This window comes from Calonectris borealis, chromosome 12 (assembly GCF_964195595.1).
Source record: "Calonectris borealis chromosome 12, bCalBor7.hap1.2, whole genome shotgun sequence".
Taxonomy (NCBI): Eukaryota; Metazoa; Chordata; class Aves; order Procellariiformes; family Procellariidae; genus Calonectris; species Calonectris borealis.
Genome location: NC_134323.1, coordinates 3876495 through 3902014, shown reverse-complemented (window position 1 = coordinate 3902014; position 25520 = coordinate 3876495). Strand labels below are relative to the sequence as shown.

General features: G+C 41.0%; 1 protein-coding gene across 14 annotated transcripts in view; it reads right to left on the bottom strand.

Annotated features, from left to right (window-relative positions):
* SLC12A4 (solute carrier family 12 member 4) overlaps positions 1-19755 on the bottom strand; it is a 51702-nt gene extending 31947 nt beyond the window's left edge. For 5 of the 14 annotated variants that reach the window (XR_012675356.1, XR_012675354.1, XR_012675355.1 and 2 more), the window contains exon 1: positions 19467-19755. Coding sequence is in view for 10 of the 14 variants with exons in the window: in XM_075161077.1 (XP_075017178.1) it covers positions 19467-19740 (274 nt within the window). In the remaining 4 variants the exon portion in view is untranslated. Of the gene's footprint in view, positions 1-1553; positions 1839-2569; positions 2848-7767; positions 9020-9110; positions 9236-17027; positions 17323-17779; positions 17841-18009; positions 18036-19466 lie in introns of those variants that run through there. The other 9 variants (XM_075161082.1, XM_075161078.1, XM_075161084.1 and 6 more) reach the window with 9 other exon arrangements.
* Positions 19756-25520: the final 5765 nt, after the last annotated feature.

Here is a 25520-nt window from a genome sequence, read left to right as displayed (position 1 = left end):
ATACAAACTAAAGAGATTTCCAAGAGTATCTCCTTAAGAAAGGATCAATCCAAGGAATATTTTTTTTTCTATTTACAAAAAAGTAACCAGTAAAGAAATTGAAAATGAAAGAAAAAACTGATTATCTCAAATGAAAATACTGCAAGTTAAAGTAGTATTGTACACTGAATACATAAAAAGCAAGAAACTAAACAGCTGGATTTTTTGGTGCATATTTTCAATGATTAAGGTAATCAGTTCAACATGGCTACACTAAATTATTTTAATATAATTGAAGTGAAAGTATCTCTGCATTTTGAAATCTGAATCAACTTATAAAATGAACAGGCAAATAGAAGACTCTGCCCCTACACACAGTGATCAGCATATACCGCACTGTTACAAAAGTAATAGCTGTAAGTGAAAAAATTATGAAAAAGTTCAGTATTATTCTTACTGAGGGGAAGGGATGCATGGAAAGAAGGACAATTCGCTGGAAATTGCTCACAGGTGCTTTGAACAAAACTGTTGGAAAAACAATATTCACAAACAACAGAAGTCTTTTTAAGCTTCTGGAAGTAAACACTTAGCTGACCAAAAATATTTGTAGATAGCCGTCTGCTGTGTTTACATGCCTATTGCTTTTCTCACAGCTCTGACGACTAACACCAAAATGTTAATGAGCAGCTGCCTTGCACAAGTGGGCTCAGGTTGTTTGCTGTTCCCACCTACATGTAAGAGATGTTTGCATTGCTGTACATTGTAGTATTTTTGCATGACCAGAAAAATATCAGCTTAGCAATATAAGCTTAGCAACACAGCATCAAAATAAAATGTTTATCACCTTCAGCAAAGGTAAATATTTACTAAAAATCTGCAAAAACTACTTGCTTGCTGTACTTGTTATATCTATATTGGCGGAAAGAGTATACAAGATCAATTCTGTTGCAGTACGTATTGTAAGCTGTGCTGCGGTTCATTCTATGCTATTGTGGTTGAAGTACATTTGCGATTTTTACTGAGGAAATGGAGTTATCTGCCATATAGGTTTTAAATTGGACACAGGTGCAAATTATAATGACAACATCAACAGAAATACTGTCTACTTGATTATTCAAGACTTTTGTCTGTGCAGTATCTTCTCATCGTTACACTTACCAAACACAGCAAGGTCATGAGTAACTTCGTTTTGTTTTCTCATTTCCTATATACTAGCTCTGGCAACGGAATGTTTGAAAAAATCAAACAGATTTTTTTTTTTTTTAAATCACTTAGCGGTTTTTAAATCAATTCTTTGCTGTCTTAGTTTTCCTTGTTCTTCCTTCAGGAACCTTACTTTACAGATGCAACTTATTACTGTCTCAAAAAAATATAATGGGCGTTCCTTTACTTGTAATGCTTACAGAAACTCTCACTCTTTTTATGTATAAAATCACACTGTTGTCAAGATAACTCACACATTCAATCTCAGATTTTTATATAAGATGACTATTGTTTTGCTCTTTCAAAATGCCAAGACTCTCATTACTGTCATCAATATAACCTATCCTTAGTTAAGAAAGATTACTTCATACCATCTCTCTGAGCCTGACAAAGACCAGTGACTTAAGATGAATCTCCAAGTTAATTGGCATTATTTTTCAGATGCATCTTCATTTTACTTCCAGTAAATTTTTCACAATTGGTCTCTTCAGAAGCCCGCTCTCTCTCAAAAAGAGCTTCCAGCTCCTCTCTCATTCTCCATTTGCATTTTCAAGCATCACCCAATTCCTTCCCATTAGACTTTCCCTCCGAATTTGACTCCGTGGTGTGCTTGCTTTATACATCTTCCTGCACACAGGAAGCCCAAACAAAGCAAACTGCAATAGAAAAATCAGTAGAACTAGTGATTGGAAATAAGAGTATTATTTTTGCAATTGCTAGGGTGCATTTTTCTCTCGATGGAAAAGTTCAGATGATGGAGAAATACAGCTGGCTTTTTACCACATTCACACCATTAGCTCCATTATCCTGAAAGCATATACAGATTATGAATTACTGCGCACAATGCAAAAATAAAAGTGAACTTTCAAACTGCATGATTCTACTGATCCAATGAAGTACCACATTAAACCCCCTCTCAAACACTCTACACTTTCAAGAGGAAGCAAAGGTATATAAGTTTATATTCAAGTTCTTTACAATGACATCCTATTTTAACTTTACCAGTATGTAGAACCGGGTGCTGCAGAGATGTGTGCCGATTCAAGAGGAGTACTACACTGGTAAGTTAAATACAGCTAATTAAATGATAGCCAAAATCACCTTCACCACAGCTGCACGTTCGGTGCAATCTCTACTTTTCAGACACGTCCTAAATCACAACAGCCAAGTGTTCATCTCATTTTCTCTCTTTCCATATTCTGTTTCCAATTTCATGAGTAAAGTCTATGGCAGATGATCATTTCCTCAACAAGAATCACGAATGTACTTTAACAAAATAGAATAGGACGGACTGCAGCACAGTATATAATACGTACTGCAATAAAAAAACTTGTCTAGTACATTCCGTCTGCCAATGAACAATACCAGCAGCTTCAAAGAGACTTACTTGCATGGGAAGAGCTTGTTATCTCCATCAGTTTGGGAAGAGAGCGGAGGTGACCTCGGAAAGCTACTCCGGGGAATTCTTGCCCCAGCTTCACACGAGGACAGTTTACATTCTCAAGCATGAAGTCTCCTGGGCAAGCACCATCTTGTGACATGCGTACAGTTTTCCACATTCTTAGTTATCAAGTCTTTGGTCTTGGACAGTAGCTATGTGGTGTTAGTTTTCATCATGCAAGATTGTTTTGCAAGCAACATTTCTTAAAGAGGGAACTATATACTCTGCAACAGAGAATAATTTATTTGCCTTAGTCTCTAATTAATCTCAATTTTTGAGGCAGGCAAGCTATATTCCAAGTAGGTTAATGTTTCCTCTTCACTTGTTTCATTGCTTCTCAGTCTTCATTATCTTTCAGTAATTAAGGCATTTTATTTCTGAATGCTACCAGTTCTCTTCCAAACCAAATAATTCTATTTCTAGCCACCACAATTATACAGTTTATCTAAACATCATCACCAGAGTTCCCTGAACTTTTTAGAGCTCCCCTACTCAGTTATGGACACAGGTCTGTAGAACAAGGTTCATCATCGCGTGGATCACCTGACTTCCATAAAACATCAAAGATGGTCCATGGAACAAAAGCTAAAAATCCTAAGTGTGCATACTCCCATACATGCAAACACACTAGCCCAGGAGACAGAATAAAAGCAATAAATGGATGTCCAAACTTCTGCCTAACTTTTATCTCATTGCCAAGAAAAAACACTGTGGCAAAATTGTAGCGGATATTCTACTGACTGGTTTTATTTTGTTCTTCTCCAAAAGGTTTATGTTGTCTTTACTTAAAAAAAAAAAAAAAAGGCAAGGAAAAAAAAAGATTAAGAACACAGAGGACAGTGTTCACGTTACTGCTTTCCTTCTGGAAGGGGATTAGGCCAGAGAGACACAGTTTCACTGCTTGAACACGCCGAGTGCAAGTCTTTTGTGCAAGCCATTGTGTTTTCTTTAGTAACTGAGGGATGAAAACCAGAATTTAGAGAGAATTACAGACAAAACACATACATGAAAGTAACTATGTAAGAAAGACAGATTAGTAAGGATAAATGAAAGCTGAACAATTAGGCACAGTGAGACTATCGTAAAGAAAGATCAGGAAGCTTCACAGTGATAAAGTCTACTCAGCAGACTACTAAAAGAATAATCATCCTTGTGAGAAGGTGGCAGGAATGGTTGCATGACTCGACCTGTCGAGGTTTTATTCTCCTCCTCTATTGTCAGTTTCTGAACTCCCTTAAAGAAAACCACCACTCCCCTACTTCATCATGTTCAGTTAAATAAGTGGAAATTAGTACATCTTAAAACAACTTCAGATCTTTCCATTTGGATGTGACTAACTCAGAGACGCTCATCTAGTTCTTATGGAGGCTCTATCCACCTAACAAGTTAAGGCATGCTGAAGGCACAGATGGACATAGTCTGACTGGCTTTAGTCTAGCCAGCACAGATAACAGAAGTGAAAAATATAGGAATGCTAATTAAGCTGCAGTAAGGCTTAAAACATTAAAAAAAAAAGATTCCCAAGAGGGCTGAACTTTGATAGCACACTTATGCCTCTTTGCTTTTATAGGCATATATCCGAGCTAATTAAATGCACGTTGGTAGAGGCACATACACCATGTTCATAGGATCTCAAGAGGAATGCACAGACTCTCAGACATGCTTTGCTAGGCAGGCAAAGCTCCAGATATGGCTGTGACCTGTGATGATGGCATGCAGAGTTGCCATAATCCTCCCCGCCTGAAATATCAAGAGCTAAATGTTAACTGAGGGGCTAAATTTCTTCAAAGAATTTTAGCATGAATCAGAGTACAAATCAGAGTTGAACTGAAATGCTAGGCTGGACAAAGAAAGAAACTCGTTGGTTTATTTACCTCTTTGTAACTGACAAACAGCAGATACTTACTAGAAAACCAGCTCAAAGGACAGCCTAACACTCCTTCCCTCAATGTAATTTAATTTCTGGAGCAGCGCAAGAGCTAATATCTCACTTGTAATTGTACTATGCATGTACAGACTCCTTTGTGTACACCACAGTAAAAAAAAAGAATTGTAATGAAATAGACTGGATAGCAGCTAACACCACTTTTTTCTGTCATTCAGACATTATTTTATAAGCACCACTGGCCACAAAGCCTGTGATAGCTAGGGACACAAACTGAGCCATTTTCATGCACAGAGAACATTAAATAATCTTAGGCTTTTTTTTTTAATTTAAAAAAAAAAACAACAATCATTCATATTTTTAATATTCTATCTACAAATAACACTAGAACCTAAGATTAGAAATTAGAGTTGATACCCAAGAACTTGGTGTGGACTTCCTTTAACCTAATTTCAGCTATCTAAGCAGCAGGTAGTTATATTCAACTAATCATGTAGGCTAGCTTTTTACTCAAAGAGATGGCTCAATTAGCTGATCCCTGGAGTGCCTCTCCTGTACACGCATCTTGGCATGCTGCAAATTACCTCTAAAGAGAACCTAACTTAAATTAAAACCTAATTTATATATGGTTTAAGGTATGCAAAATTTATCCAACTTTGGAAGGCAAGTTAGTTCTGTTCCGATTTATTTATGCTTTTCCAGATTTTCATGTGTCAAGATATTTTGCAAATTTCTACACAACTGGTAATTAGGCCAGAATTCAGTTTGATTTTTTGACCACAAAAACAAAATAGGCTTGCTACACCTACTCTTCTTACAAGACCTAGAAGCAAATGAATACAGCCCAGATAGGTATGCTACAGGATAGGATATGCTAGAGGAACAATGGGATTGCTGCAAACAGAAATTATTTTCAGGTAGAATATTTCTTCCTTGCATAATCAGGTAATTTTATTAGTCACAACATTATTTTTGAAGACATTTGTTCACAGCCTTAAGGATGAAGTTTTAATATAAAAAGCTGTCCATGTCCATTTTTATTACACTTTGAGGTTTTGGTTTGTTTGTTTCTATAAAAGAAACTGTTGTAACACAGTTCTTGAGAAAGCACTTTCCAGATGTTAACAATGATACTACTTTCCCAAGCACTTGTATTGTGAGATAAAACTTGGTTCCCTCCAAAAGGCTGTGCTATGTTCCGATAGCATTCTTCTCATCGTCCACCAGCAGTACAGTTTTGCAGAACTGAGTACTGTTGAAGAACAGAAAACCCTAAACAAGTTTCGTGGCCTTTCCTAGTTGTTCAAGAACACCGATATCTCCACATTACAGCAGCAAAGCATTCAAGGGTATTGTTGAAGTATATCAAGAGACTGTCATATTAAGATAACCTAAGAAACATGTAGATGACAATTTGATTTTAAATACATTCTAAATCTGCTTATACACTTTATTTATGTGGCTCTTCACCTGTGGCTGGGCTAAACAAAACTCTTATTCACTCTCAGAACTGTTATGAAACCTATTTCTTGGTTCATTTGGGAGACTACAACAAATTATTCAATTTACAATTATATTTTTGCAGAGATCATTATATATAAATTTCATAAACAGAAATAAGATATTGCTTCTTTTCTTAAATTACTCACTTTCAACTGCTTAGCAAAAATCTTAATCCAATGTCAGTAACAGTCCAAAGTAGAGATCTTATTTAAAAATAATTTTAAAAAGACAGCCTATTAGAAATGTTTGCTTCTCTATGGACAACACACAGCTAGCCAGAAACATGAAGCATTTCTAAAACAAAAATTCTGATTACAAACTCATTTATGGCAGCAGAACAGACAGCTGACATCACAAATCTGTTAATGAAGAATACTTATTTTCACTTTAGGTACAAAGTAGTCAATATTATCCAAAGCACTTTTTTCAAGCAAAACCAGAAAGTCATGATTTAACTTTCATGTTTTTCAAAACTGAAAACGAGAATTTTGTTATTTTGCAGTAGTAAGAGATTGATAGTGACATTCCAAGATCAGAAAAAAAACAGTTCTCAAAATATTTTGAAAACTTTACTACGTTCTTGGGGGTGGAGGTGAGTGTTTTAGGTGGTTTTTTTTTTAATTAGAAGTATTATATGTACATCAGAAATAGGAGAAACAGGAAATAAATAGCATTGCATCTAGTTAGATAAAACTCATTCACAGTACACACTAGGCATTGGTAATGAAATAATTAACCGAAATCTGTTAATGCCAGTTCACTTAAAACCTTGGGTTACCAGGTCTTTTTCCCTGAAGGTGGCAGAAAGCACGAGCTGTGAATTCCAGGCTGACCCACTATTTTATGAAAATAAAGGCCGAAGTTGCACTAGATAACAACCCATGCAACAATACGGCTGTACGAGAGGAACGAATAGCAGAATGAAAAGACAGATCTTTACCTGTATAGCTTTTAGGCAGCAAGGAGATCCTCTGTACTTTAAACACAGGCTCAAACTATCAGTTACACTGACGACGCTGAACTCTCACATGCCAGACCCAGACACACGCTTCCATCAGAAACTGCCACTTAAGGCCGAACTATTGCCATTCATGGGTATTTTAAGAATGTTCATTCACCATTTTCAGATTAATACATAACATTATTTACTTCACTGTTAAATTGACACTGTCATCAAAGTTCTGAGTTTGCTGAATTTTACCCAACAAGTAAAGGTGTGCTTCTTAAAATTCATTACACACTACACTGCAGATACCATGTACATATTTGTAATCAGCAACAGCTTTGGCATCTACAAAAGTGACACAAACAAAGCACAGTTTTACCAAAAAGTAAATTAAAAAGCTGTATTGTTGATAACACATTAGTTCCTCTGAAACAGTTCAGAGTACTAAAGACTGCATTTGTTTGTGTTCTGCATGAAAGAAACAGCCAAAGCTTTCCCAGACAACAACCTATGCAACAGTTAGGCTGCACGAGAGTACAAAATTAAATGTACAATTAAGCACAGATCTTTCACTTATCCCTAGATAAACCTGTGAAGTTACTATCAAACTTCTACTGTACTTTGCAAAACTAGATTAGAGAACAGCTTTACCAATCAAGTTGACTGGTACTACACAATTCAAAGGATTTAGCAATTTAATAATCCTGTGTTTCAGAAAGCGCAATGATTTTATTCTTCGGTTAAGATACACTGATAGTTTCAGAACACTATAATCCTTTGTAGATATTAGTATCAACATGAAGTACTTACCCTTTAGCAATAGCTCTTTGCCATTTTCAGTAATTTGGTTTACCATTATTCTTCTTTCTGCTCTTAGTACATGCTTTAGTAAATGCCTTCTCTGTGAAGTCCTGAGGATCGAACAAGTTTAATAATATCGTATTCCCAAAAGAACTTTTTTCTACCTCTTCTGACAAACTGATTGCTGGCTGCAATGTTGAACGGGACTGATCTCTTCAAGGAAGCAAAAGGGTTTCTTACAGAAAGCTAAGCCGACACGGATATAATCCTGGCATTATAATCCTTTCAACACTGAGAAAATACACAAATGTCAGGATCCTAATGAAAATGCTATTTGTGAAATCCAAACCCAGCCACATTTAAGAGGCACATTGCCAGCTGTTTGCACACTTGTTCAGGAAAGCGTGTACCACAAAACTGCTGCTTGCTGAGTGTGGAATCAGACAGCGTTTTGAACCTGCTAATGCCACGAAAAGTATAGCTCTGTGATGCCAGCCCTGCAGGCATTTCAGCTTTCAAGCGAAAACAGTGATGTATTTCTTTCCATCTTCAATACTTTTTGATATGATTACCCATTAATGGACGAATCATATGCAAGATCACAAAAAAAAAAAGCATCAGCATGATGAAATGGAGGTTTATATAAGATACATAAGTAAATACTAACTTAATGATTCTAAGCAGTTCATAATTACCAGAACCCACTCCATTCCGCTCATTCATAAGGAAGTCCCCTGGATACCAGCGCACACCACACTGAGACTTGTCTACGTTATACAGTAGGTGCAATGACCAAGAACACCTATGTAGTTAAAGATGCCAAGTCACTTTTGAGAAATTGGATTTAGGAACTCGCATCACTTAAGAGTTTTCGTAATATAACTTGTCATTGCCAGCTGAAAAAAACACTATAAAAACAACCTTTGTACTTCACTGTAATCCACTTCAGAGATTCTTTCATGTGGAACGACTCCAAATCATTTCTCATGACTATCCTCCCTGAAACTCTGTCCCTTCACATGCATGAAGGCACCTCAGAGCACACCCTGTATCAAAATATAGGGAGAAGCATTCTAGCACTTTCCCTGCCTCAGGAAAAGCCTCTTACCTTGCTGTAAAACGTTCACACTTTCTCTGAGAGACAGCAGCATACATCTATGAGACCAGCATGCAGATTCCATGCGATATTCAATTCACCTTTCTCTCCGATACCAAATATGGAAAATTGTTTTCAGCCCTATAACTGTTCAGCTGACCATGGCTGCACAGTAAGAAAGATGAGAGAAGAACAACAACAAAAAATCCAAACTCCAAAAAACAACCCACAATACATACCACAATTTCAGACATACCTGCTCCCTTCTCCAGCTCAACATGTGCCAAAGAAACAATTGTACAGGCACAAACCATGGAGTGAGAACCAGCAGATGGGAACAGTGACCACTAAGTCAATATTGCCACCAGCTCAAAAAACTTCCTACAGGGAACAAATGGAAATAGAGGAGATATGAGCCAGGGTGCTAAACATCTCCAGACATACAGAAAATAACAGAAAAAGGAGGTTTAATTACTTTGAAAATTTAAACGTATGTACATTCTATGCATTACATACTATACAATGTACATTAACAGACACCTACTATCCATTCCTGGAAGAGAGCAGAAAGACATCTGTAATCAGTTATAGCTTACTGTGAAGCCCTGAATGTTTTAAGTTTTCAGTTAACTCATATAGAAAGTGCTGAGTATCAGATTTTTCTTACATTTGAGAAGTACTTTGTTCCGTGTGAAAACAAAGCGTGAGAGATTTTTTACCTAAGGAAAATAGAAAAGAAAAAAAAACAAAAGAAAGACAAAAAAGAGCTAAGCTTGTATATGCTCCAAGGATAAAGAGCTGAACTTTCAGTGTGAACTGCTACAAACAGCCAAAACTCACTGTAACCCCAGTCACAATACTTAAAGAAAGTACAAGTCAGCATGAGACTTCTCCAAGCCAAGGCATTCACTCCATCCCACTGAACATTTTAGAGGGTGGAAAGCGCTCTGACATTGCACGTGATAAGCAACAAACCACAGTACTTGTAAAATACATATATTCAAACACACTTTTATAAAGAGCTCACAGGTCTTCCAAAATAGCACAAAATATTTCACACTGTGCAACACACAGCCCAGACCAAAACAAAGACAGATATCTGGAGAAGCCACAGTGGCTTTTATCATCATTTTACAAAAAGTTCATCAATTTGCAAGAGCATCAGCCCAAAATGAGTACCGCACATTAGCTTACGGAAACTCTTCAAAGAGCAATGGGCAACAGTAGATCAATTGTCTCCTGCTCCACCAGTCAGGAATTAAATCAAGCACATGCAACAGAATGTAAGTCAGAAGACTTACATTAGGCTTCTAGGGCAATGCAGGTCAGGGACATATAACAGTGAGCTTACTCCTGCTAAACACGTTTCTACCAAACCACAAAGTCCAGAATACAGCGTCTTAAAAGGGCAAAGGCGAAATACTGCAATTAAATTATTCTCTGTGTGCTGCCTTGAGTTACAGCTTTAAAGTTCCCTGCATTTATGTTAAAGACATCTTAACACAAGGCAGATAATCATCCCACTGTCTGGTTACATAGTATTGGGATTTACCAAACATAGCTGAACTCTACCTCCTTTCATGCTTGGCTGCAATGTCCCTGAAATTAATTTCTGACATTGGCACCGCATTCTCTGGAACATACAGCCACATCAAAAGTGAATGGTTTGTCTCTGCTTAGGCAAAGTAGCCAAGACATAAGTTATATCCACGTGGGAATTGAATTTGGATTAAGTTTGGCAAGGGTTGGCTTGTGATGCTGTAAAAACAGCTGTGCCCTGGAGACCATGTCCCAGTACAGGGTGCAGAACACAAATATGAATCCAGGGAAAGGAAGGGATCCTGTTGGGGGGGGATGGGCATGTGGTATTGCTGCTGAGCACTTCATATTGTAAAATCGCAGGCTGGACAGTGAAAACCTTAGCAGAAGAAAGCTGAAAACATTCAGGAGCAGTAGGTTCTTAAATCAGACCTGCAAGACTATTAAAGAACCTCTACCTTTGTCCTTTGAATCAGCTCTGGATACAAATATATACTATAGCAAGTAGTAGTAAAAATGATGTCAGTTATATTATTTAGAAGTGGATCAGGAAGGCAAAGGTAGAAGGCAGAGGAGAAACAGTAATGTGCCGTCCTCCATCAGAGACGGCAGCAGCTACACCGTCTTCTTGAATTACTCCGAGTCCTGACTCACATCTGACCTTCTACATGGAAATTCAGAGGAGGACTTTGCACACAGTAACTAAGCTCAGGGCTGCTCAGCTTGCAAGCAGAGACAGGGTCATAACACAAAGTAGCATTGCTATAGATAATTTTATGAAACAAAATTATACTCCAGGGCATCAAAATTGTGTTTTACTGCAGCAATCAGCAATTTAAAGTATGCAAGAGCAAGTCTCAACAAGTTTGCCCTCCTTAGGAGTTACTCTAACTCAGCAAGTGGGCAGCTTCTAATGGGACACCATAAAAATCCTTTTTTCCCTTTGACATGGAAAGTGAAAGGCAAAGGTTTGGATGGTCTAACCTGCTTCACAATAAGGAGGTATCTGTAATGATTGAATGATGTTCTAAATCCCTCAGATAAACACAAGAAATTGCTGGCTACTGGTGGAAGATGAAAATGAAGGTTGGCAATTAGACTGTAGGAAAAAAAACGCATACAGTTTTGTTCAGGCATAATTAGCTTGAACCTATACATAGTACAACATGCCTTTGCCCTAAACACAGAGCTCTGCGTCATCTCTCCTTTCCCAGGATCTTGTTATACAATCTCTGCTGCAGTTCCCTGCAAGCCAGCTTCCAACATCAGCTTACAGCTTTGATTCTAATTTTCAAAGTAATCGATGGACTACATCCTAACTATATGACAGACCACGTGTCAATCAATGAAAGAGTTGGGCTTCTAGGGCAATGCAGGTCACTTGTGTGGAGCAGGGAGAAGGGGGCAAATTAACCATTCTGGATTCAAGGGGATGGACCTGGGGGACAAACTTCCAGGGGACATTAAGCAAACCCAGAATCTGAATACCTTTGGAAATGCTGCTAAGCCATGCTGTAAGCAAATGAGCTTCCCGGTGTCCTGTCAGAGCACTGTGACCACCAACACAAAGGTGGGATGATGACAATCCCCTCACCAGCACCAGCAATCTCCTCCCTCACCCCTTGCCACAGCTGCCCAGCCCAGCCTGGCACTGGCCTCTCATCTTCCGCTCAGCAAAATGCCATTTCACTTACATTTCCGACAAGTCTTAGGCTGCCTCCAGTCAGTAAAGCACACCTAACTTGGCAAAACTGCCAAGTTATCAACCTTCCCCATTCATCCTTAAGCTAATTGAGTCAAAGCTCTTTCTGGGCAATTAGCACTTTATTCTGCACGTCAAACTCCACCTGTCCTACAGAGCAGAATGAAGATCAAAAGATGATTAAGAAAAAATTCCACCAAGTACCTTTAATAGCAACAAAAATTTTTGACAAAAACGTATTCCCAGAACTGTTCTAACTTATACCTCTGTTGCTCAGACATGAATTAAGACTGTTGGAAAGTAAACAGCCGTCTTTTCCAGGCCAAACCTAATACCTACCACAAAATCTGAAGCCCCATTACATGACCTATTAGGAAAAAATGCTACTCCCCTAACTCCAGTAACTTATTTTTGTGGTTCAGACCTGACAGTTTGAGACTTGGGAAACAATGTTTTATTTAAAATAGAGTCCCTGAGGACAAATAGGCAGTAGACAGCCTACAACATAACCTCCAGACAGGTGTGCAGAGGATGGCAGAAGAAAGGGGACCTGTACCACATAACAGCATACAAAATGCTATCATATCCAAAATCCAGAGAAGTTTACCCTACATGCATTACAAGAGCTGTATTTTTCCTGGTCATGTAGACTTTTTATACTTAAAGACAGAACGTATTAAATGTATGTCACGTATTTGATTTCACTAAAAGACTAATATTTTTTGTGTATGGTATTTTGTTATTTTGCTTGCTTATAAATAAGATACTGTTTGCTTAGCATTCACTACAGCAGCCACTGTGAAAGATCACAGTTCTCCATGCATGACAAAATCCAAGTGTACTGAAAGAAACCATCCAAAGCAGCTCAACAGAAAGAACAAGAACAGTACTCCTCATTGCTAAGGGATCACTTGGCATCATTTGAACAGATGCCTATTGAAAACTAATAATTAAGAAAGAGGTTTTACTAAATCAAACAACAAAAAAATACTGAAACTTTATCTGTGAGAATAAAAATCAGCTTAGTACAATTAAGAGATTTAAAATTTCCTGTTCAAAGGTTACTGAAGACAATGGAAATGTCCCTAAAATGTAATTCCAATATGCTTTAGACCATGTCTTAAAATTGTGCATTTTTTTCTCCATAGTTCAGGTCACAGATCAAAGTGTTTAAAGAAAAACCTTGAACCAACAGGTTGAAGACATAAACCCTTTGATCAAATAAATCTTGCTCCCACATAGCAATTTTTCTGTAATATGAATCAGTCTGCACATTAAATTATTTGTTACATCACAGTCAAGAACAGGTGTAAATCTTTGACTTGGTTTTGGAAGGGGAAACTCACCATATGCAGCTTTTCTCTCCCTGTGGCACTGGGTGTCCCTCATTCTGTTACATGCACTTAATAAGAAAGCAGTGATCACTAGGTTTGATCTTCCTCAAGGTTGTTGTTGTTCTTTAACTTCAGCGAACAACATTTATTATGTTTGGCTACATTTCCTAGTCAACGAGGCTGCAAAGTACCTTAATCTCCATTCTACACAGAACTTTAGAGCAAAAGGCAAATTTAAACTTTACATTGAAGAGCATGCAAAAATGTATTCTTTAATTTTGCTGCAGTGGGGAAAAGAAAGGAAATGTCTCTATTTTCTTTAAGGAAGTGAAACACTGAAGAAATTTGCAAGGGGAAATTGAATAACACACACAGATCAATTTTATACATGAGAGAAATATGTACTACAAACACAATATAAAAAACCCAAAAACTTATTTGAATTTGTTTAGAAAAGTTCAGAGATTGAATAAAAGATATAGCTTCAGCATGTAAAAAAAATCCCCAAACTTAGTCTCAACTCAAGTTTGAAATGAGCACTTAGCAAGGTAAAAGGAGCAAGCATTTGAAGGCAGAATTAGATGGCAAAATCCATGTCTTTTCATGCGCAATTGCTTAGCCTTCTAATACAGGTGTTCTCCAAAACACAAAAAATCAGCAGCTACAAAAGACCAGCAGCGGGTTCTTGGTTTGGGTTTTTTTTTTATCTTCTCTTAATTTTTTGCAACATACAGACCCACACATACACAGTTACGGGAGTTGCTTTCAAATCACTCAGATATATCACAAAGATCCTTCCCAGAGCTTTTCCAAATAACTGAAATACCAGAGAACCCACAAAAAGGCCCATGTTTTTCTATATTTAGCTAAGTGTCCTGGTCGCCAGCAGTTGGCACCAAGATCCCCTTGGTACCGGACAGCTGCAGCCTCTCCAGTTGTGTCTTAATGACCGCACAAATTAGAAGAGGTATGAGAGACATGCTTGGCAAAAGTTAACAGTTTATGCAGTAACATGAACTTGTTTCTTTTCCTAGACAAGCATTTTTATAGATGAATTAAACCTTACAACACTGCACGCTGCTAAAAGAAACTTGAGGTATCCACCATGGACTCCACTAAAATGAGCTTCTCGGAGAAATTCCTTTGCTTACAGGGCTACAAAGAAAGTATATACCATCTCCTTCACCCACCCAAGTATTATAAACAGCTAGTCATGTCACAAAGCACTTCTCCACTCTCATTTTTCACATACTGCACTCTTATCTTTCCTTATCTGAAGCAAGAGTCCACTTACCTATGCACATGTATTGTTGAAAAAAGTATTCTGGAGTTTGGCACTGCTATCAGTGCTGTGCTAACTGCCGACTGCACAAACAGAAGAAAAAAATACAGGACTTCACAAGGATGACCGTGCTGCTAAGACCTCTTTCAGGATCTGCATTTCAAATTATAACCATTGCTGTGTATCCTACGAGTATCTCACAAGTATCCTTTATGAAGCAGGAGCAAATACTGACATATTTAGCACTGACAGAACACCTTTAATATCTCCAAATCTACCCATTAAACTTTACAGAGAGGGAAAACAGATGTCAAGCTTAACAGAACAGGAAAACCCCCCCCTTCCTCATCAAAATGCAACTAAATTGAAGAAGATGCAGTCTCCGTACCATTTTCAGCAAGACAACAGTAAACAAATCACCAGAAGAGACAGTTCACTGACATCAGTGTATTTCTATTCTCAGGTTACTTTCTTCCCTCCCAAATTTCCTCCCAACAATTCAGAGCTTCTGCCTCAACTCCTCCCCAGGCTCCCTCCTCCATGACTTTTCTGCAGTTTTGAGGCAACATGAAAAATGCTGAAGATGCACATGCTACAGAGGCTATGCAAAAATATCCTGCTATGACTACTGTAACAGCACCATTTACCCACACTGCCGTTAGCAGAAGTTCTTGAATTTAAGATAACCTAAAATATATTTGGACACGTTTCCATCACTCCTATTTAGCTGTAGTATCTAATTCATTATATGACTAATTTTATCTTATCTCTGGACTTTGCCAAAACACCTACATATAAGAATTAAGTGCTTTGAAAAGGAATTTTGAAATGATTTATGTATCCCCATTTATGTATCCCCTGAAAGTATCTTCAGACGTATTTTGTGAGCTTTATTTCAAGTCTTGCAAAAGACTTAAAACCTTTACTAGTAAGTTACCACATATTAAAAAGCAGTGAAACAAGAAGAAGCTTAAAGTAAAAGCGCACTGCTATCACACCAGAATTTTCTTTATCCATCTTCTGGAAAATAGCTTATTGCAAATGACCAGTATAATCTGTTGCTGCACAAGGGCACTGTACATACTGATGCAGACTGTAAGCATGAGGAAAAGGTCTCAAGCCTAGTTAGAAAACTCTGGGTTGAAAGGAAGCCATGTGATAACTGGAACATAAGCAAAGCAATTCATTGGCAAAAACCAAGGGTGGCAGCTGACCAAAGCTGGTTAGTGACACCAAGCTGATTAGTGTCTCATTTCCACAAACAAAAGTCACAGGAAGATAAATAACTTCCCACAGGACACATGACATTGCCGCACTTTGGTTAACAGGCTGCGCAATCACTGTGGAGCTGAAATTCCTATTAAAGCAAAGCTTATTTGGTTTTTTTAAATGCTATTCAGGCCCCACTGTCCCTCTTCTTATTCTGTGTACCCAACCTAATGTGCTGGCATTATTTCAAAGACTGAAGAGATGCCAAATTCACATTTCTCATCCCTGCCGATCCATAAAGCAGGGCTCACATGTTTATCATAGGATCACAGGATAATTCTTTGTACTTCTTTTTGTAAATGGAAGATGTCAAAATCTATTACAAGCAGTAGCAGCCAGTGGAACCTGCTTAGAAAAAAAAGGTTGATTTTATTCACAAGCAAGCACTGGAGCTATCTGGGAAGGCTAAATTATTGCACACTGACTAAGGTCTTCTTATGGAAACGGTTGACAAGACATTCTATTACAGAATGGCTTCATGTCTGTAATGTTTAGATGACACCGTATCACTTGATGCCCTAAACAAAGCAAAATTCAGAAAAAACATTCAAAACCAAGGCTATGACAAATAAAGGTTGGAGTGGAAAGGTCAGAGTGAAATAAGAATGTCAGAATCATAAGCAACAGCCTAAGAGATTGTGCAAGGAGTATTGGACAACAAAGCCACTACTTTGCACACTGTTAGAGACAAGCTATAAACAGACTTACATTACCATGATAAACCATACTCTTGAAGGGCCGTATCATTACTGACTCACTTTAACCCATCTCAATCAAACTGCGCAATCCAAAGAAGTCTGTAAAGAAGGCTCCGAATAGCAAGCTGACGAAAGAAAATCTTCCCTGGAGAAGATTCACCAGAACAACTGCAACCAATTCCTCATACTGACTATGGTGGCGCTACTTGATCTCCAGAAAGACTGGAGAATTGGCATTGCTCAGGCAGCTCTGTGTGCATTCATGCAGTGCCAATATGAATCGCATGCATTTTGATAAGGCCACAACCTAAAACTCTGAAACTGTGTGCTCAAGTCAAACAAAGTTTACCTTATCTGGAATCAGGGGCATCACCAACACCAACAAATCCCTCCATGAGCCCCATAATCAGCTGCCGCAGAAGGCTCTGGAGGGTCACTCTCTTCCCTCCAGTTTGCAGGCTCCAGCCAGCACTAAACAGCTGTGAGATACTGTCTTCAACAGCAGCTTCGATCTCCACCGTGTCTTATTATCAATGCTCCCCCAGTATAAGAGGCTACAGTACTCTGCATAGGATGTAGAAAGAAGCACCAACAACCAAAGGAATAACACAAGGGAATTCAGATTCCCCTCTACAGAGCCATAAACCCAAGAAACCTAGGAAGAGACAGAAAAGGCTAGTGGGGAAGAACATGCTTGTCAGTACAGGCAGGCAAGACAGCATATCTTTATACATACACCCTGAGGATATGAAACAACACTTAATTACTGTGAAAGTAAATTAAAAAATAGAAGGCAGTTATAGTTCAAACAGAAACAGAACTAACTACCATATATTAATAGAGATGTTACTAGATATTTATCAGTTTTAAAATAAAGCGACTCAGCTAACTTCCAGCAGCATGGTTCTGTGCTGCAGTTGGAATAGCAGTACTTAAGAGATCACAGCTTGCCAACTACTGATAGACTGTGACGGGGAGCTGAGTATCCTGAAGTGTGTTGTTTGCACACATCCTACAGGCAGTCTCATATCCAAATGACAGGCAGTTTGAGTTGACCTTCCTTTATCCACCATGGCAGTAGTTTCCAGAAGTCACACTTACCAACCCACGGCCAAAGTTAGCTAGTGGAAAAAGTACTCCACAAGGTCTCCACCTCAACCTGCTGAGATGGGTGAAAAACACCTGTTACTTTCATACACATGAACTACACGTTAAGTAACCCAAGAGTAAAACAGACCTTTTTTACAAAATGAAGTCAAGGCCTTGCGCAGCCTTTAGGGCTAGAGCCTCAAATTGTCTGTGATAACAGACAAGTTGGGAAAAGCACCTACCCTTCATCATTCCAAAATGCCCATGCTAGAACTGGGAAGAACTGACATAATGGACACCAGGCCTATGAAAGCTACTTGATATATGAAATCTAAAATTCCTTTGAAAACTATGCAAAGAAAGAAAGAGAATGAAGCGCAGATTCACAGAGAACTGAACAAGGTGGCAAGGCAGGAACTGGACCTTGATCTCATGACAGTTGAGTATCACCCAGCAAAATAACCCTTTTCTCTTCCTTGAGCACAGGCCTGAGCAGTGCAGGCTGCCTTCAGGGATTATTGTGCATCCAGTAACATTTGCATTCAAAAAGTTTGACTGTACGGGCAAGGAAGAACAGGTCAGGTATTTACTGATTTTTCCTCTGTTGCCTAGAGTCACGCATGATTCAGAGGGCAAGTCAGATTCACCAGCTGAACCCATGGGAAGATCCTCTTCCTAAAGGTTACAGAACTAAACATAACCAAGGCAGAAAAAAGAAACAGATTCTCTAAAGAGCTAAAACAAGCTTTTACCAGAACTACTCTACTCTCCAAATGTGACTGTCCTTCATTTTCTCACTAGAAACACTCACTGTATTTAAATTGATTTATACCTAAACGTCACAGCAAAACACCAAGACAGGCTGAGCACTGATATCAGCTGCCTGATTAAAGAATATACTTCTCACCACCCAAAATCCCCTCCTACTTACGTGATCCTCTTCTGTAATTGGAATAAATTAACCACTAACAAAAAGCAGCTCTGCCTAGCAGGAGCAGTTGTGAAAGCCACAAAGACACAATACACATGCTGTAGTATTCAAGGGCCCAGTTTGAGAGAGAGAGACCTAGCCGGGCAGGCGCATTTTTTGAGAGGACATAAGCAAGAAAAGCAGTCGGCTAATTTAACTGAATTTTCTGTCACCCGTTTAATTTGGGAGAGGAGCCCTGAAAATATCTGAGCGTATCTCCACGTACTCTTATCACCGCTGGTGACTGCAGTTTGTGGGAGCAACGATAACACCCGTCCCCCTGTGCCGGCCCCGCTCCCCGCTGCGCCCCGGGCTATCAACAAGTGGCTGCGGAGCGGAGGGAATCCCCGGCTCGGCTCCTCTGCGCAGCGGGAGGACACCCCGGCCACCCGCATCCCGAGGGCTCCCGCCGCAGCCACGCGGGCTGCGCTGCCACCGCTCGGCCCGGGCCGCCAGAGCTGACGGTCGGCGACAACGCTCATCCGCCGGGCCGGGCTCCCCTCGGGCCTCGTCAGGGAACTCGGCCCGGCCCTGGCTGCAGTGGAGCCGCCGCCCGCCACGGCGGACCCCGCGGGGGCTTCCTCCGCCGGGCGCGGCTCCACTCGCCGCCTCCGCCTTTGTCTGCCGCGGCCGGCGGTAACGAAGCGGAGCGGGGGAGCCAGGCTCGCCCCGGGCCCCCCCGGGAGCGGCCGGCACCGCCGCCCCCCCGCCCCGGCCGTGCCCGCTCACCGTCGGAGCTGACGGTGTCGTAGGAGTCACCAGCGGCGGGCGCCGCGGCCGGCTCCCGGTAGTCCACCCAGCTGAGCCCTTCTACGCTGTCGTACTCGGCGCGGTGCTTGTCCTCCACCGGCACCACGGTGAAGTGCGGCATGGCTGGCGGGGCGGCGAGGGCTCCCCGCGGCACCGCAGCGAGGCAGGCGGGACGCGGCGCGGAGCCGGCGGCGCATTCCTGCCCCGTGCGGTCACTTCCTCTCAGGAAACCGCGCTCCTCAACTCCACCCATTCCCCTCCGAGCGCCGGGGCGGCGCGGCGGCGGCCGCCGCCTGCGGGGCTGACGGGCGGGCAGGCCAGGGCCGCCCCGCAACGAGGACCCGAGGACCGGGCGCGGGGGAGGGGGTCGCTCCGCCGGGCGGCCGCGCTCAGCAGCGGGGGCGCGGAGGAGGGGCCGGAGGCGGCGAGGCAGCGCGGGAAAGGGGGAGCCTTCCTCCCGCAGTTATCGTGACAGGAGCCGGGCCCGGGGGCGGCGGGAGCCGCGGCGCGCTGGGAGCGGGGCGGGGCGGGTCCCCTCCGCCCGAGGCCCTCCCTTGCCGGCGCTGCCGGGCCGCCTCGGGGAGGAAATTTCCCCCCGCCGTGCCCCGGGCCGCCTCCGACCCCCTCCCCCCCACCGCCATTTGCTGGACAGGAGCGATGGGGAGAGGGCGCTGCCGCGCCGCGCCCAGGCCCGCACGGGCGGCTGCGGGGCGATCCCCGGGGCGGGGGGCGGGCGGCCCCGGTAGGCCGCATCGGGCCAAGCGGCGCTTCCGCTGGCGGCGTGGGGGGGTCCTGTGTGCGTCCTGCCAGGGCCCGGGTGGTCGCGAAACCCCGGGAGGGGTTGGGTGGGGAAAACACCAGCCAGTGAGACGGTGGCAGATAAACCGGGTGCCCTGCTAGGCTTTGAAGGAGCAGAGCGCGCCAATTAAACATTCTCATGACTCCCAGCAGACTGTTAAACCTGGCCTTGGGCTGAACAACAACAAACTGAGTAGAGGCATGCTGTCACCCGGAGAACGGGTTTATTTCTATGCAAGTTATCGTTAACTTCAGCTGCGGCAGCTGTCCCCGCTTCCTGTGTTTGTGGTGGCAGCGGGGTGGTTTCTCTTGTGCTCGCTCTCTGGCTGCATGAAACCCTCAGAAATAACGTGGCGCAAGGAGCAAGCCCAAGGGAAACAGGAAACATGGCTGCACAAAAGGCGTGGGGGGGAGCGTGGGGTAAAATACTACACTGGGGAAATGTGAACTCTGGCTGGAGCCAAAGGTATTTCTAGCTCTATGCAAAGCAGACAGTTGCTAAGGCAGCAGACTGCCAGGGCAGATGAACTGTGGCCCTGCTGCTCAGGCAGGAGCCTGGGAGCCGGGGTTGCACCATTGTTTTGTGACAGTAATGGAGGCAGTGGGGTGATCCGCCCCTTCCCAGCAGCTGGGACGGCCGCCTCGGTGGCGGCAGGTACAGAAAGCCCAGGGCACGCCTGCCTCTCAACCTCTTGTCCCCAAGGGAGCAAAATTCAATTTTGCCATCACATTTGAAAAAGCTGGCGCCAGCGATGGGTATCTTGGCCTTCATTTCGTATACAGTAGCCTTCACATGGAGTTTAAAAAACATGAATTAATAGCTGATAATGCTATTTATTGTCTGTATTTGAAAGCTAGCCTTGAAAGTAAAAGGATCCGGTTTTGGCGAGTTATGTAATCGTCAGAAAAAAGCTCTAGAGAACAGTTTGTGCATTTTACTATGGAATATCAACTCAAACTAGTTCTGTAGATTTTTGACTAAAATACTCCTTAATCAAGAAATCTGTGAACAGTGACAAGTCAATCCAGTACTGATGTAAGTTTTGTCTTCGGATTGCATAGGAGTCTATGGGAGGATATAAAGCTTAGAGCAGAGCAAGAGGGTAAGATTAGACATTTCCTGTGCTCCAAAGAACCTTATCCCTAGCTTTTTGAATTTGTCCAGCCTGTTTGACAAAGCAACCCCCAGGCCACTGGGAGAAAGAAAAATGTGTAATGAGCAGAAGAGAGACAAACAAGAGGGAGAATGCTTTGTTCACGAGAACTGAGTAATAAGTCTACTTTTAATTAGTTGGGGTTTGAAATAAACAAGAAGGATCCATGCTGTGGAGTGACTGCTGCCAAGGGGGTACAGGTCTCTCAGTTCACTTAACACAAACTTGCTGGTAGACCACCTCTGGGGAAAGCCAGAGCAATTACACCTCTTAGTATTGATCAGACAGGTGGAAAGACTTCTAAGACTCCTGTGCTTTCATATAACCTACATTTTACTTTTGTCTTTTTGCTCTGTTAAGGAGAACAACGATGACCTTCCTGTGGGCATGTATATCTCAATAACAGCCTCATCAGTTTTGGGGGAGATTTAAAAAAACACCAGATTTTCCTCTATTCAAAACTCATGATATCTTGAAGACCTAGGGTGAGATTTTTTTTTTTCCCCAGTAACCCTAAAAAGAGCACATTTGTAAATACAATCACACTGAGGTCTGTAAAGTTTTACCAGCAATTTCTATGGGCAAGTTAGGCCAATTTTGATGATCTAGAAAGCATTTCTGTTAATTTTAGAAGCATTAGTTCTGACAGACTGGAAAACATCCTGGTGCACCACTTAGTCCACTGTCTTATCTCCAGCAATATTTTCTCCCCCAGAGAAAAGTAGAACAATTGGCCAAAAACTAGCATTTTCTGTGTAACCCCCTTTGGTTGAATTATGTTTCATTAGTGTTCATAATACGTATGACGTGATAAGCTAGAGTCCACCAAGAAAACAGGAAAATTAATTATTAAGTGATAGGGGGCAAAGAATTTTATATAGAAAAAGGGCAAGATGATAACTCACCATTAAGCAAGTTAGTTCATGCTTAGTCTTCTGTCGTCTTCTTTCCTGTTTTCCACTTTATAAAGCTTTGAGTGAAAGTGTCTGGTCCTAGTAAGCCGTCCTAGAAAAAGGAGACAGGGATTATAAGAAAAAAGTCTCAAGAGTTAATGTTTTTGGAGTCATGCTTATTCAGGAAGAAGAATTAAACTGGGCATTTCCTTCTCATCTTGCTTTTGAAAGCAGGTCTGGCAAGGAGCTGTCTGTCTTTAGGCATCAAAAAATGCATTTATGCCACCACAAAACGTTTTAGTATCATGAAATCAATGGCACTAAAATTGTACCCCATGAGGGGAAAAAATAAATAAAATCAAGCTCATGCACATAGACCAGCAACTCCCCTCTCTGGAATGGAAACTACATCCAAATGTCTTAGGAGAGAATTTAGCCCTAGGAAACTATTCAAGTTTATTGAAGCAAAAGTATTTCTTTTGTCTAAAGACAATAGTTCTTTACTGACTTTTAGAAAGCCCATATTTAAAGGTAAGGAGTTATCTACCCGTATCAGCTTTGTTGTTTAGCATCTGGTTTGTAAGAGAACTGAAATTTCAACGTGGGTGATTGACTTTTTTTTTTTTCTTCTTTCTCCTAAGCATGAATACTGATTGTTACTTCTGAATGGTATGAGTGGCCATCATAAGCTTAAAAGTTGTCTGATGTGAATATGAGGCTGGAATGAAACTAGCCTGAGACAACATTGCTATTTCTCGTTAAATAACGGGGATGAAAATTACCTGTTTTCTACAAAGCTAAATAGAATTTGGGATTATGGTTTCATATGGGTACAGACTAGTCAGTGAAAACAAAAGGAAGAGCAAAGAGAATAATATTAATTTCCCCCTCTTTACACACCCCACCCTCCACCCCACTCTTAACAGAGGAAAACTGCACTTCTAAGAAAAAGTCTGGTGGTTTCACCGTGAAAAACATTGAGACCAGCTTAGCAGAATCAAGGCTTATTAGATGAGAAAAGGCCTGAATTTTCGGTACTCTAGTGTACATTAACAGCATCAGTGAAATCAGCAGCCTAAAGATCAGCAAATCCATGATCTCCTCTCTGATGCCCCATCAGGAACTGCTTTTTAAATTGTTTGTTTATTACCTACAAATCATATAAGAAAAGACACGGTTCAGTTCTTACTTAGTAAGCCACTGGGTATTTGTGAACTACCTTAAGTAGATACAAGCTTCCAGCTGAAAGGTCAGTACGATTCCACAGTAAACAACTATGCCACTCGACTCAAAGAAAAAGGCTGTATGAGAAACTCTGAGTCTTCTGGAAGGGTAGTTTGGTAAACTGCTGAAGAGCCTGATACAAATCCTCAGGGCAGGCAAGCAAGGTCAAGTTTGCCTTGAACGCTTCTTATTATAGGTGACACCACTCAAGCATTAAAAAAAGCAGCTTGGCTTTTACAGCCCAGCATGAGACAGTTTCTGCACACTGCATCGGCTGTTACAGAAACAGACTTGACTTATGCGTGCAAGGTTTCATCCCTTCCCTGACAGACAGCAATTCACAGGTTCTCGGGTGGTGCTCATACAGTCAACCTAGGAGAAAGTGAACATAGAATTAATATCAGCATTAGTGATCGCTTTTAAGGATGTAGTAGAGGAAACAGCCTGCCTCAGCCCTCACCAAGGGATGTAGTACACACATTGGAAGGCCCTTCTAAATGAGCTCTGGAGTATTGGTAGCTTATGGATGTGCAATACATGATGTTAACCTCAAACAAACAACAAGAAGTAACACCAATTCAACTCCTTCTCAATGAAAGTGATTTGCCATTCGTTTAAGGATAGGAAGACCCAGCATCTGAAACTGCGTTTGAGGGCAGCTTTTCTTATCTTCCCTTCTTCCTATATTTCATGGGGAGATGCCTAATTTTAAATAAACTAGTTTATTTTTTCTAACTAAGAAAATCAAGGCCGAGCAAAAAGTATCATCCTTAGAAATAAGTATGTCATAAAATTACAATTCAGATGATTTTTTTTTTTAATTAATCTGTAAAATCATGTTGCCCCTAACAGTGTTTGGAGTGCTTTATAATAACATGATACCTCAAAAAGCTTTGTAGAAAGTTTAAATTAACTTTCTGTAAATGAAGCTTTGAAATGCCTCATTGGTGGAGTAACGTGTCCGGTTATTGCTGTTGTTGCTGACTGTAATGTTTATGTCCCCAGGCAGAATACGTGGCCTGCTTAGAGGTATACGCACAGGATGCACTGCCCTAGAAGCCTGAGAGATAACATCCATAACTGTGTTTATCCAAAATACATAAAACTTCTTGAGTGGAATACCTGCATTCTGATGTTTTAGATAATAATCGTATTGCATCTCTGTTAATACAGACCAGTATAATGCTTCTCTCCTCTTTGTCAATGGGACAATCTATGAACTTATGCTTTGAAACCATGGGAAATTTCTAAACCATATGACATGAAAAGTATTTCTGAGATATCCTGGATCATCAAGTCAGTAGCAGGGTAGTGGCCCAGCAAAAAATAATTTCTAGTTAGAATAGAAATAGGATTGTTGGTTAGAGGAGAGGTTTGCAGATTTATAAACAGCATAGATCCAACATAGTAAAAAATCTCTGGGAAACTGAAACCCTGCTCCGTTATCTCCATACAGTTAGGCACAAAGTCCTGATACCCGGAAGAATTAAATACTTGCAATTTTTAAAGCCAACATGTTTTTAAAAAGCATAAATAAAGATATTTAAAACTGTGTAAAGAGAAAGGCTGGGATATGCACAGCAGTGGATCCATAAATATTATTTATTGTTTTGAAAGATTTTTTCCACTAGAGTGGAACCTGGGTGACAAATAGCCCAGAGCCAACCATCAGACAAAATAACAAAACAAAAATTGCCACTGCTGAGGTACAGCTTCCCTGGACATGACACTTGGCAGAAATTCTGCAAGTTCATGGCCAGCATTTCACCATAGTGAACTTCCATTTTCAGCACATTCCTGGTTCTCCACATCCGAGGATCACACCAGCCTTGTAGACAAAGCAGGCCAGAAATTGGCAACCTGGCCGCAAAGGTTTCTCACTAACAAAGATCACGATCTATTTCATCCGTGACAAAGACAAGCAGTTGCTGAAACAGGTCCTTTGGCGAGGACCACAATACGTA